The sequence below is a fragment of the Leuciscus leuciscus genome (assembly GCF_965113295.1).
Source record: "Leuciscus leuciscus genome assembly, chromosome: 16".
Lineage (NCBI taxonomy): Eukaryota > Metazoa > Chordata > Actinopteri > Cypriniformes > Leuciscidae > Leuciscus > Leuciscus leuciscus.
Genome location: NC_138740.1, coordinates 18,089,308 through 18,103,580, shown reverse-complemented (window position 1 = coordinate 18,103,580; position 14,273 = coordinate 18,089,308). Strand labels below are relative to the sequence as shown.

Sequence of the window (14,273 nt, the reverse complement as noted above, 5' to 3'; positions counted from 1 at the left end):
TTTTGAACTTTCTATTCATCAAAGAAACCTGAAGAAAATGCATCACAGTTTCTACAAAAATATTGATAACCGTTTTCAACATTGATAAAAGTATGATAGAAATATTAGACAATAGTATTCTGTTTTTACTGTAGTTTGGATCAAGTAAACGGTGAACATAGACACATATGTTAAATCACCGACTCCAAACTTCTGAACAGTATTGTACTCTCAGAAAAAAAAGTTTCATTATCTCAAACAATTTGCTTCTCAAGTAAATTTAACTGGAAAACAAAGCAAAAATACTGATTGAGAAAATGCTTTTTTGCAGTGTTGTGCAAAGAAAGTTTACTCGCCTGGAATCTCTGCCAAGAAATATCACTTTAAAACAGTGCTGTAGCACACATTCAGCACAACTGGGCCAGAGGGAGAACGAGAAACAGAGCAATAAGGGAAACACCTCTTTCTCTCCATGAACCAACAAACCCAAACCTTCATGTCCTCCAATAATTTGAGGAATTCAGATATGAGCTTCTCACTGTGAGTTCAAGTAAGTACAGCCTTAGGGAGGGACTCCTTATCTTGCTTATGACTCTCTTCCCAGTCCTCCCTGAACACATGTGAGTCAGTCCAGTCTCTCTTATTCCTTCCACAGGAAGGAGAAGCGCGTGTTTAAGGTATCAGGAGACTTCTCTGAAGCAGGCCAGACCACTCTCCCGCTCTCTCTTTCACAGCTGCCACATCACAAGACTCCTAAGTCGAGGTTCATAATAAAAGCGCAGAGGTTATTCCAGAAATGAGAGATGTCATACATCTGGAAGGCAACTCCCAGTCAATCCCATGCCCAAAGCTCTTGAGTGATTTCATTTGTACCTCTAAACCGTTCTGTTACTTCAGCACACTGAGCAGTGCGCTCTGGAATTTGCAAACTGTTTATTTCTTTCTTTCCCCGCCACTTTATGTTTTGGAGAGTGTTGCTGCTGGAATGTTAATGACATCCTCAAAGCACTCCGAAAGATTTCCAGGCGACAGGTGCCAGGAGATTTCTGGAGCTACCCCACCTGACTAGTGCTCCCCTTTCATCCTCCGCCACAGTGCAATGACACACACACAAACGCTGCAAAGCGCCACCAAGTCCTGCTTAAGTCTAACAGATGTCGTCCTGTTCCAAAACAAAAAAAAAGCCCGCTTTCTCATTCTGAGCTTTTTTCAATTCATTTGAGACAGCTCAGAGGTCACTTGAGACTCTCAGCTCTAAGCTGGTGCACCGCTCTCATGGCGCTGCCTAAACCCAGACTGAACAAACCTGACATCAAAAGAGAGTGTTCAGAAGATTAAAGGCTTTCGGTTGGATCTTGAATCAGAGTAATGTACACTCAGTTTCATCAAAGGTGGAGAGAAAGGATTGTATCGGCACAGAGGATGACTGCTGGAGTCCACTTCAAGAAATGCACACAAGTAACACTGAATACAATGAGTAGGGGCATGCACATATAGCTTTTTTAAGGGTGTTCATTTTAATGGGAACAGCATCTTCTCTGATTAGAGGATTTAAGGCACTGTTCTTTATTAGAAATTCAGCTATATACACAGTTTGCAATATATCATTACTTAATCTCAGAGCTCATGGTAGGTTATTTTTTTAAGGAACAATTTCTCTATGGAGAAAGTCGATGGGATTTTTACTTCCTCAACCAGACTGTTGCGCTGTATTAGGCTGGTTTCTTAGGAAGCGTTTCTATTATACAAGTTTTTTGTGTTCAACATCAGCTAGACAGAGCAAAAAATGGAATGGAAAGACAACACAATGGCCAAAGACTTCAGTGTGATTGTGAACTGTATCGCTAGATTAAAGATACCACTTCCAAAAAGAGTTTCCCATGCAAACTTCCCATTCAAACACACTGTAAAAATGTTTGTTACATTCTATGTTATTTGGTTATGTTATTTGAATGTTTATTGCATTCTTATAGTGTCATGTTTGTTATCCTAATAATGTTTTTTTTTTGTCTTTGTGCCTATGAGCCCCATCTATACTCTTTTTTATGTTTTATGGACAGGATACTTATGATGAACTCGGATTCATCATGTAAAGCCTTTTATTTTAAAACCTGTATTATTATGGTGGTTTTCAGTACTGTAAGGTAAAAAGCAGATTTTGGTAGTTCAAGTATATTAGCATTATATCATTTAATGAAATATGGCTATATGTTATAAACAGGCACCAATATGTCATTCAATAATACCTGAAACATTGTCACAGTATTTTCTACAGTGAATTCATGTAACCACAGCTGTCCGTTTTTTTTTTTTTTTTACAGTGCAGGACAAAATCCAATTAAAACTCCATGGCTAAAAATAATAAAACTAATAAAAATATTATAAGAAATCTAGATTACCTAGTTGACCTCATTAGTCAGTTGCTGGATGACTATTACCTATCGAGGGCTATTGCTAACAAAGAGTAACACAAACATTCGCCCCTGAGTCAAGAAGCCAAACAAGCAGCAATCGGACTAATGAGAAAATGGATGTTTGTTTCCATAAATGGGGCTTTTCATTTCCATTCAGTTTTCCAGATGTTTCTGTATTCCCTGACATGCTGGACTAATGATGTCAAAATTACAAAAGAATGAAACAAAACGTCTCATATCTCAGCAGTGGAATAAATTTGTAAGATGACACTTCATGAGGCTTCCCCTCACCGTGACTGCAGACTCTAAAAGATGTAGAGTTTAATTTCGGAGCCAAATGCATCACCGAACAAAATTACAAAAATAATTATTGTTACCAATAGGTTTCCCAGAACACTCTCCGAACTTCATTGGTCAACCACACAGATAGTCCCGCCCCCAAACTCACACTATTGGTTGAGTACCGCATGGTTGTTGCTATGTCCGCCTGGGGAGATCAAACAAACAAGACTTAAAGTAAACAATGTTTTGAAAGTAACACAGTCACAGTGTTTACACTTTTCAGGGAAAATCAATCCTCGAATGCCTTACGTATAACACTCTAATACAGGATAAGAGAATGAATATTAAAATGACACGCTCCACATTTAAAGACACACCTTACTTATCCACAAGCCCAAATAATCCCCTTGTATATTGTGCTAAGCCTCATTGAGTAGGAGTATCCTGCTAATTCCAGGCTTCCTGTTACAAACTAGCTTTAGTTGCAGCAACAGCTTGTGCCCCTGCTGGAGAACTAAGGCACAAGCTCACGGTGCACCTCCCACTCACTTCACACTTAGCAGGGGTTCAGACCTCACAGCGCGCAACTGCCCCAGTGATCTCCACGACACGCTCTGCACCAATGAGCTCTGAGCTCCATCCTCTGCTTTAGAAAGAACATGAGCGTGTCAGTGAGGACACAATGAGACTTATTTGATGCTCTCCTTGTTTATATTAGTTACAAATAGGAAGTGAGTTTAAAGGGATAGTTCACCCAAAAATAAAAAATAAAAATTATCTCATCATTTACTCTATCTCATGTTGTTCCAAAACCATAAGACTTTGGTTAATGTTCGAAACACAAATTAAGATATTTTCAATGAAACCTGAGAAATTTTTGTCTTTCCATTGAAAGTCAAGTTATAACCAAAACTTAGAAGATCTAAAAAGGCCATGAAAGTGTAGTGAAATGAATCCTTATGAATCAAGCGGTCTTTGGAATAAATACAATTACTTCATATGATAAACAGATTTAAAGGGGTCATATAATGCCATTTTTGTACAAGTTATTATGATTCTTTAGGGTTTAAATGAAAAGTTTGTAATACACTTTAATAAAAAATTCTCATTAGTATTGTAAGAAAACACTCATTTTACCTGGTCAAAAACAGCTCTGTTTTCAGCACGCCATTTAAGTGCATGTGTCTTTAAATGATAATGAGCTTTGCTCACCCCGCCCCTCTGTTCTGTGCGTACACAGTTTGTAATAACACAATAACCATAACGCGTTGTTCATTATAAACTTGGGATTCTGAATTATATTGAGAACGTTGTACATAGAAAACATGCCGTAATGTACCCTGAGTGTAAACCTTAGCCGCATTCATCGTGAAGCGTGCAAGCGATTTGCAAAGATTAATAAAAAGGTTAATAAAACGTTACACTCACTTCTTCTGGAGGTGCAGCAGGAACACGAATAGTTGGTACCGATCCTTTTTTCAGGACCAGCTTCTTAGCAAAACCAGCTTTATACTGACCCTCGTTTATAAAGCAGTCTGGTGAGAAATGATTTGTGCAAACATGAAAGCATTGACGTTGATCGCGGGGAATATTCCCTTCGAAAACAAAACTCAGCCACTGCGTCTTCAGTGGTTCGGATTTAGGAACATCAAAATGACTGCTGTGTTCGTTATTACACCCAAGAACAGAACACCACAATCGCTTAGACACCATTCTGCTCCAGCGTATCAACAATGTCCGCGCGGACTATGATGACAGCTCGCTCAGGGCGGGTCTGTGTTGAAACGCTGCTGTCAATCAACAATCGTGGGAGGGGCGTCCGACCGTGTGACGTCACACGGTCAGACGGCTCGAATTGAGACGGGGGAAAACATATAAGGAGATTAAAAAAAGACCACTGGATGGATTTTTATCATTATATGATGGTTGTGTACAGGCACTGCCAACACACATTTCAGTACAATCAACTTGTAAAAGTGCATATACCATTATATGACCCCTTTAACTTAAGGCTTTTATTCACATATAAACACACATACACAGAGCGCTTCACATATTTAAAAAAAAAATACGGAAGCTAGTATGTGCGTCACATGCTAGAACAAACCTCATTAGTTCTCGCACATCAACCCACGCACGTTTGAAATTCCGTGTTTTTCTATACATTATGCGCTCTATGTAGGCTATATGTGTTGATCATTGTTTATGAATTGAATTTGTTCATCACATAAAGTGATTTCATCTCTTCACAAGACTTGGATTAAACCGAGGTTAGCCTTTACTAACGTTATCTACTGGGACCTTATTGTAAAGTGTTACTGTGATTCCAACGATATTGTGAGGTTATTGTTATAGATGTGGTGTGGACCTCTCTTATCTCATAGAATTAGAATGATTATAAAAACGTTATAGTTACAGATATCGTTATAGTTCTTGGTGTGAGTGCATGATGCCGTAGTGGTTAAACACGTCAGCGCTCAGCTATTCAGATTCCCTGGATCTAATTGTAACACATAAAAAACAAAGCCAAATGGTCATTATATTAATGATCAGAAACCTAAAAAAAGGGCATCAAGCCACATCCTGATCAGATGTTTGTGTAACATCTGACTGGAAGACATTTTTGAAGGAAGCATAGATGTATCATGACATGCCTATAACATCCCACAATGCATTTGGATACAGCATCTTCCTTGCTGTCATGAAGCGCAAATGAAAACGGTTGAAATGAGTCACTGACACTAATGCCAATACCAATGTTTGGTACCAATTACAGACTGTTACAACAGGTTTGTGGAATTACACACTGAACAAATAAAAAAACAAATCACAACAGTCTCCTTATAAGGATATTTTGTTCAAGGAAGAATGTTAATGAAGAGCCTAGAGCAATGCTGTCTTGTCTTGTCAATCGCATTTGACCCTCCACCCTCAGCAGACAGAGGTTAAAGGTAGGGTAGACAGTTTTGGGATCAGCTAGCAATAGCAAGTTAGCTTTGAAAACATGAGATCCCACCCTCCCTTCAGAGCATCTCTAAAACCATGGCTTGTCCAAAACACATAAATGCCAAACAAAAGCGTCACGAGAGATGGCGTTAAACTACCTCATATCTCAAAACACATAACATTACAATAATAATGAACATAAACAACATAAAGAGAACTGACCTGTATCACTTGACTGTTGCAGATTCATTTCAGTGTTGATAGAGTTGCCATTGAAACACATAAATTTGAGTCACAAACTGCTCCAAGTATAATGGCACTACATTCAGACCGAATGCAATGATTGGACGAACATTTTATGGGCCTCCGCCTTCCACAGACGATATATATATGCATATAAAATACATTTAGACCACTTATCTTAGTGATTGCTATCAGGATGTGAAGAGACTTTCGACCAGCTAAAAAATGTTTCTGGAACAAATCGCCTACCCTTTATTTAAAGTGGAAATGAAGCAGTCAGTCAAGTTTACATTATTTAGTAAACTGATTACCACTTTAATAAATAAAAAAATATAACAAACATGATTAATGAAACCATTTTAAAGAAAAAGGGATGTTTTGTTATAGCTTTTGGAGCAAGGGCGCCACCATCTTTCAATACCACAGCGCATGACGTCACGGGGTTGGTTGTCTTAGCTGAGGTAAATAGATATAGTACATTTCTCGGAGTGAAAAAACTTGAAAGGACTGTTGAGCCCATAATAAGTCATTGCTTATGCATTTGAGCTGATACGGCGAGGTGACCGTCAATTTGCACAGCTATATAATTCAAAGTGACATCAAAAATCACAAATCCCTTTACTGTAAGGCTACAAATGTCACAATCAGCTGCAGGGTCATTATTAGTAGAACGAAATAATAACATGATGTTTCTCCCTTTCATTCACTTTTGACTGAGTGCTGTTTTCCTCTGCACTGTAAAAAATATATATATATAAAAAAAAAAAATACAACTTTTCACCAATCGTTTGCCAAATCCCATATATAAATAACTATAGAGTGTCTTCATGTTCTGTTTTCGCTGGAGGAAAACAATAGTGTGATAAGGGGTGATTTGTGAACACAGCGAAAACTTGATTGGTACCGGCAAGTGCTGGGCGTTCGGTAGAGCGTTTTATAGCCGGAGAAATTAAAAACACACGAAGAAACTTCAAGCTTAAGTTCAAAGTTTGAAAAATTATTTCAACAACCAGGGGCAATACAGTAGTGCCCCTCCTTTTGACTTATGATGTGGCTTTCCAGTTTCCATCTTTAAATGTGTCTGTCTTTAAGCTGTCAGTTAGCGAAGACAACCAACCCCGTGACGTCACGCGCTGTGGTATTGCAAGATGGCGGTGCTGCTCCAAAAGCTATAACATAACATCCCTTTTTCTTTAAAATTGTTACATTGACTGCTTCATTTCCACTGTACGTGTTTTGCTCAGTGGCAGAAGTGGCGTGACCAGAGGTAGAGATCACTCCTGATCCTAGAAATCTAACTTCCTGCAGTTTAGTTCCTACTCTAAACAAACACACCTGACAGTTCTCCCTTGAAAATTGCAGGCAGGTGTTACAGTGGTTAAGACTAAACTCAGCAGGAATGTAGATTTCCAAGAGAAAGATGGAGCCCTCCTGACAAAAGGAATAGTTTAGGGTAATGCTTTTTAAATTGCAAAGATGTGAAAAATGTATCACATGTATTAATGTTATCATTCTTAATAGTGATGTTGAGGGTGACATGCACTTTTCCCACAAATATTGTAATATTATTCCATTGTCATGAGGACAAATATATTTATTTTTAATAGAAAATGATGCACACTTCAGAAACAACACCCTCTGCCTATTTTTTTTGTACCTGAGCACAAAAGTAAGGTCACCCTTTGCTCTTCTACCACAATTATAAAACAAAGGAGAATCTGGAAATGTATAATACGAATATCCATATAATTGATTATCTGTTGGTTAAGAAATGTCCGTGTTCCTTAATCTCCATAAAATCCATTCTAGCCCCTGGAATTACATAATTCTGTTCTTCCACAAACTCCTATTATGTAAGAATTAGGCGTGTGTTTGTACGTGCACATGTGGGGGGTTCAGACATTAAATATGCATGGAACTATGCAGTCTGCATCAAAAGCAGTTAGGTTGCGAGGTCACATGCTTTGAATGTGTCATTGAGTGTGAGACTGTACAACAAAGATTTTGCTGTTCAATCTGAGGACTAGAATTCACTAAAATAGATTGGAGCCCACTGATAGCGTCATTTAGTTGCAGGTATTTGCTGTCTGCATGGATTTAACACTTGATTTGATCAAATCATTTATACAAAAAAGTCCAGTTTACTGCATGCATGTTCCCCATTCTGCAGCTCGGTTGTGGAGGATACAACACACTTCTGCAATCTGACATAGTTTACTGGGACTGTGCATCCTTTACCACTGCGATCCACCAGAACTGACTCTTTTAACTGATAAAAATGTGCTTACTATACCACTACACCTGTTTATATTGGTCTTTTCCATTATTTGCCCATCATTTGATGAATTAGTGATACCATGATCGATTGAAAATAAATATAAACAAAGCTTATTTAAATAAAATTCTGTTTAGCACCTACATTTCTCTTACAGTAACAGCACAACTTTAACAGCAACCAGCAAATAGTGCTTAGTTTAGTGTATAGAAAGTTGTTGTGCTGAAATACTGCATGCACTGCAAAACTTTTTAGACAATTCGCCCTTGAATGTGCAAAAAAAAAGTGTCTAGGAATAACACAATTACCGGTTAAAAAGCGGATCTGCTGAATTAGACTGCATTTAGCTAAAGGGTAGGGAAGTTCTCCCCAAATGCAACATTAAATTCCTTTTACTCTTTTATGAGGAATCTAAAAAGGTGACTGTTTCCCCTTCAGATTCCGTCTCCGGAGTAACAACCCAGTGGGTCAAATGGAATAATCCAGAAATCCACTCTACATCGACTAAAAGCCAGGCCCTGCTCTCCTGTGGTGCTGTACGTGTCTGCGAGTTCACTGCAGGGCTACTGTTCCCCCGCCTCTCAGGCGGAATTGATGGAGGAGCTGGGGCTTGTACTTGTGAGGTCACTCCAGAGTGTTTTCCGATGCTGCCCAAACATGCACTAAACTCCACGTGCTCCAGGCGCAGAAATGTAACACCCTCCGCGTGAGGAACGCCTGAAGTTACAAGTACAGACAGTGGAGGGCTAGTGTATCAATCACTGAAAGCAAAAGAAAGTAGCTGCTCCCTCTTTTCTGAAAACCAGTTTCCATTCCATCTAACATCTTTTTGTTAATTTCAGGATTTCTGAAGTGTTGGTTCACTCAAAAATGAGGGAGAGCAAATGATAACTCTTCTCATGTTGTTCCAAACCAGTAACCTTCTTCTGTAGAACACAATATAAACTCTTTTGAATAACTGTTTTTGTCTATATACTAAATGGAGTCCAAAACAACACGGTTCATTTTTCAACACTGTCTTTGTGTTCTCATCTCTTTTTGACTTCTAAATTAAAAATTGCACACAAAAGACTTAATGGCCCAACACTTCCCTTTGCCTTGAGGTAGTAGCCCATTGTGAAGTCTAAACTAGACAAATGTGGTGCTTGTCTGCACACTTCCCAATCATAAAATGGCCAATGGGACACACTAATCACCAATGTGGATATAAATCCATTTAGGACAGTCATTTGTGTTTTTAAAAGCGAGGCACACATGTTAGCCTTTAAGAACCCAAGCTGAACTGCGCTTGAATAAAGAATCACTTCTTCTTTACCACATTCAAACCACCAAAGCGTATGGTAATTCCTTTCAATTTCATCCAAGATATAAACACATGAATAATATCTATGTCGATCTCTAATTCATGGACAACAGCCAAGGCCGAATAGCTTTTCAAGGGCGATTTGTGAGGAGGAAAATGGTAGCAAATACTTGATGTCGTCCCTCTGTAAAGAGATGTATATAAAAACAATGTACAGCACACTCTTGTGATGTCAATAAGCTGCGACTGGCAGGCTTTTTTCAGTAGAATTAACCATGCCAGTCAGCGCTCAAGCACGCACAGAAACCCGGCAGGAAGGACCTCTGGCGGACATCCAATAGCAAGTCGCTAAATAGCCTTCTCAACAGATAACAGCGGTTAAGACAGTATACAACTGATCTGAATCATTACCTTTGCAGTCCTCACTGAAAAGCACTGTGCTCTATTTGTACATGAGCAAATGCCATACAACTTATTGTAAAAAAAAATAAAATAAAAAAAAATTGTTTAAAGCACGTGGCAAGCCTTAGAAATTGATTTTGATAAACGACCTAATTTTCAATAAAACAAATAATTACTCTAAAAATGTCATGTCGTGCAATCAAGTAAAAAAAAAAAAAATCCTTAATTGTTATTTTAAGATGATCTCCAGATATCTTCCAGAAATCCACAGATATATAGATCCACAAAAATATTAAGCAGCACAACTGTTTTTAACATTGAAAAATAATAAGAAATGTTTCTTGAGCAGCAAATCTGCATATTAGAATGATTTCTGAAGAATCATGTGACAATGAAGACTGGAGTAATGATGCTGATAAATTCAGCCTAGCCATCATATGAATAAATTACATTTCATAATATATTAAAATAGAAAAGTAATTTAAAATAAAAAATAAATATAATACAATGCTACTGTTTTTACTGTATTTTAATCAATACATGCAGCGTTTTGTCTTTCAAAAAAATGAAAAAAATGTTTTATTTCTATTTTTTACTTTTGACAGGTAGCCCCCCCAATTTTAAAATGCATTTAAATGTATGAATTGTATTTTTTTTATATTTTAAAAAGTGGGCATCATGTCATTATCCTACTAGATGAACATCATGCAGTAAATGCTTTATACGATAGAGCAAAGAACTTACCAGGCCATCGCAGTTGCTGATAGCCACTGATGTGTCCTGCACATTGGTCACATAACCCACATATAAACAGTCACTGGGCAACAAGGGCTCAGAGTGCGTTTGGTTATCGTCCTCAAGCCACTCCACCTTTGCTCCTGGGGCCACGAGCCTGGAATTTAGCCTGAGGCGAAGGTGAAACTCCTGTCCGAAAACAGTGACGTTATAAAAGAGTGTCTCCTTGTGCCTCAGGTGGTCCTGCTCCTCATCGGTCTCTCCATGCTGGTTGGCCTGCCTCCTCTTGCGCCGGTGGGACCCCTGCCCACTCAACCGGCTGGCAGAGATGGCGTGGGAGAGGAAGCGCCCGTCAGCATCCACGCTCACCGGCCTCACTAGCCCGTACTCCCTCAGGACATGCTGCAGGGAATCTGTCAGGGGCACGCACAAAGGTACAAACATTCAAATGTGCACGCAAACACAAAGTCAATCGTTTTCACAGCAGAAGCTTAACAACAGTCAAAACTCAACCAATCTCGAAATCAGATGCAATACTTACGCAGCTATCCAAACATGGCAGTTGTGTATTTATAATAACATCTTAAAGTTTCAGGTGTAAGTATTTTTAACCCTTTGAGGCTCTTCGTGTGTTATTTCAATGAAATTAATGTACTATATTTTAGTTTGATAATGTTTTTTTTATTTAATATTTTGTATTTTTATGGGATATTATGGTACTAAATTATAGTTACGCTGTATTTATAATCCATTTATTCACTTTTTGAGCATAGACCTGAAAATTTAATTTCCAACTTAAAACTGTCGAAAATCTTGAATGCTTTAGAGCACAGACTTAAGTTTGAATTTTACGTTTATTGTTATGAAAAATTTGCAAAAATACTATTTTCAATTTTTATATGAAATATATATTTTCAAAAACAGGTTTTACTCTAAAACTGTGAGAAAATCAAAGCCAAAAATCTAAACAAGTTGTGTCTGGTATCTCAAAAAAAAATTAGCTTTCAGTAAGATTTTTTTTGGTCGCAGTACCAAATGTTTTCACTAGGTGAAATTTGTCTCCCATTCATTTCCCATGGTCATTTCTGACCGTTTTTTCAGGACCATTTAACCTGTTCGAATCATGTCCATGATTTTTTTTTTGTGTGTTCATATAGCAAGTGCCAAAAACTTTACCAAGTTTCGTACCATTCTGATGAAGAAAAAAATTCTACAAAAAAACATATGTAAAATTCTTCGTTCAAACCAGAGGGTAAGTAACAATAAAAAATATATGAAAACATACTGCATTGAGGAGAGTTGGTAAATTACCTTTTGCTTAAATTGTGCTCTAGGCAAGGAGAAATGAGAAATGCCATCACCTATCGCAGAACCTGCTAAGTGCAACATGTTCAACATCTTTGTTGATCCTGGAACAGCATTCCAATCAACCAATCAGATTTGGGGGACAAGTTTACAGTTTATGTCAAGTTTAAGCTAACAACCAGGGTTAGGTGATTCTACATCAGTGTTATTCACATTTCATTTCCCTCTGATTTTAGGGATAACTTGTGTGTAGGGTTAGATTTTGAGGTGGGGACATATTTAGGATAAAATTTTTGGACAGTTATGTTGTTCCAGGATCAACAAAATATGTTGCCCCTTGTTAGCAGTAAACGGTGTCATATCAACAGGCAGGTTGAGTAAATGCCTGATCAATTCGGATTTGAATTAAAAGTATGAACATTAGTTATTCGTACAAGGATAATAATAATAACAACAACACATTAATTGGATTGCAAAGTGGTATTTTGCTGCATATTTTTTAAGACAACCATAAATCAGTCATGAGAAGATTTAAAAATCTTAAAAACCTTGTTTTTTTATGGAGTCTCTCAGATTATTTAAAGTAATTTAGTCCACACTCTAGGAATTTCAAAGAGAAATATTAGTATTCCTAAATTCAGATCACTAGTTCAGTCAGTGGCACAGCTTATACCCGAAAGCATCTGACACACCCCACAGGGGGAAAAAAGGTAAATTTGCAATTCTCCGAAATGCATATTTTTTTTAGAGCTGCATATTTTCTTTGACAGTACAGCTGTCATGAAATTAATTCAACATGCAAAGAAAAAAAAAAAAAGCTTTTTAGCATAAAAAATAGGCTACTCATCACTTTTCTAATGTGCAGCTGAATACAAATACCTATTTGACAAAAAAAAAAAAAACGGTAGTTTTTTTTAGAATAAGGGGTATACAAAATCTTAGGCTACCCCATTGTCCCTTACAATGTGTCATGCATTCCTTTCATGCTGATGAGAGAGGCAGCAACACATTTGGCTGCTCTGTTTATGCATCCTATGCATAAGTGTCCTTCACTTCAAGAGCAGCTTACAGCAAAGTAAACACTATAATATGATTTGGCTGATCTAATTTGACAGTAAAGTAATGTGCATGGTTCTTCTGTCTAATTTACTCTTCTGTATGTTGACAGTAATGTCGGCATTTTGCGGCAGTTATTTCAAGCAGAAGACACAGATCCATCAGCTGTTTTATTGACAGTCACAGGTCGCATGGATTTTTGCGCTTCCTTTGAGTTTCACGATCAACGCGTACTCGTAAATAGGCTATAATAAGATGCATATTGCATTATAACGTTCTTTTTACTCCAACAAAAGTTATAGATCTTTCAGTCTACAAGCCATGAAAAGTTCCAGATCTACTCAAATTCAAGGAATCCGTCGCTGACAGTAAAATTCTTCTTAAAACTCGTTCATCTCTATAAAAGTACAAGTTGCTGAAACATGAGTTGCTGCTTCATACAGCTGGACACCCGAACGGATCCGTATCTCCTGCATAAAGTAACCGTGATCAGTACTGACAAATAAAAACCTTTCCACGTACCTATACTGTTGGCGATGTAAAGACTATCTGCGTGCTGAAAGTGAAGGAAAATAATGAAGAATGCACATCCAGGAGTAACATCCATGGCAGGTCCGCGGAGAGGGGAGAGCGCACGGGCGAAAGGCGGACTTTGAGATCTCAGATAAGCGATCCAGCAGCGAACGCTACCCCCTCCTTCCCCCCTCCCCTTTCAGACTGACTGCAAAGTGCACCGGGGAAGATAGGCTCTCATTCTCACCCTCCCTTTCCAGCCCCCTCTCCTCCTCCACAGTCCGCGGTGAGCGTGAATGCAGATCCTCTCATGACAACAGAAGACCACCAGTCTGATCGTTCTTCTCATCAACGTTGACGGGGAACTCATTGTGATACTCACACCTCAGGGTCAGAAGTTTTTGTTTGTTTGTTTGTTTAAAAAGTGTTATTAAAAGTTGTATTATTTGGGTATTAGCAACTAAAGTTGCTAAAGTTTTACACAAAAAAAGAATCATTGTTCACTCACATGAGAGGCCAGTCATAGCAAAAAAACCTGTTTTATTGTACATGGAGCGGGTCGCCCCCTCATGGGCACCACCATGCTGCCATCACATGACCAGCCATGAAACTGACAGAAAATAATACTCAAATAATACTACTACTAACTACTATTACTACTACTACTTCTAATAATAATAATAATAATAATAATAATGATTATTATTTATTATTATTTATTATTATTGTTAATATTATTTATATATTGTTTACCTACAAACCATATGCATAAAGGTAGAATAGCCTACATCTAAACAAACCAAGCAAACCCAAATCCATC

At 37.9% G+C, this 14,273-nt stretch overlaps 1 protein-coding gene across 2 annotated transcripts in view; it reads right to left on the bottom strand.

Moving 5' to 3' along the window:
• Positions 1 to 13,685, bottom strand: part of adamts2a (ADAM metallopeptidase with thrombospondin type 1 motif, 2a) — a 73,032-nt gene extending 59,347 nt beyond the window's left edge. For both annotated transcript variants that reach the window (XR_014198586.1, XM_082140430.1), the window contains exons 1-2: positions 13,463 to 13,685; positions 10,589 to 10,992 (exon numbers count right to left, since the gene is read on the bottom strand). Coding sequence is in view for 1 of the 2 variants with exons in the window: in XM_082140430.1 (XP_081996556.1) it covers positions 10,589 to 10,992; positions 13,463 to 13,547 (489 nt within the window). In the remaining variant the exon portion in view is untranslated. The remainder of the gene's footprint in view (positions 1 to 10,588; positions 10,993 to 13,462) is intronic.
• Between the last annotated feature and the right edge of the window lie 588 nt (positions 13,686 to 14,273).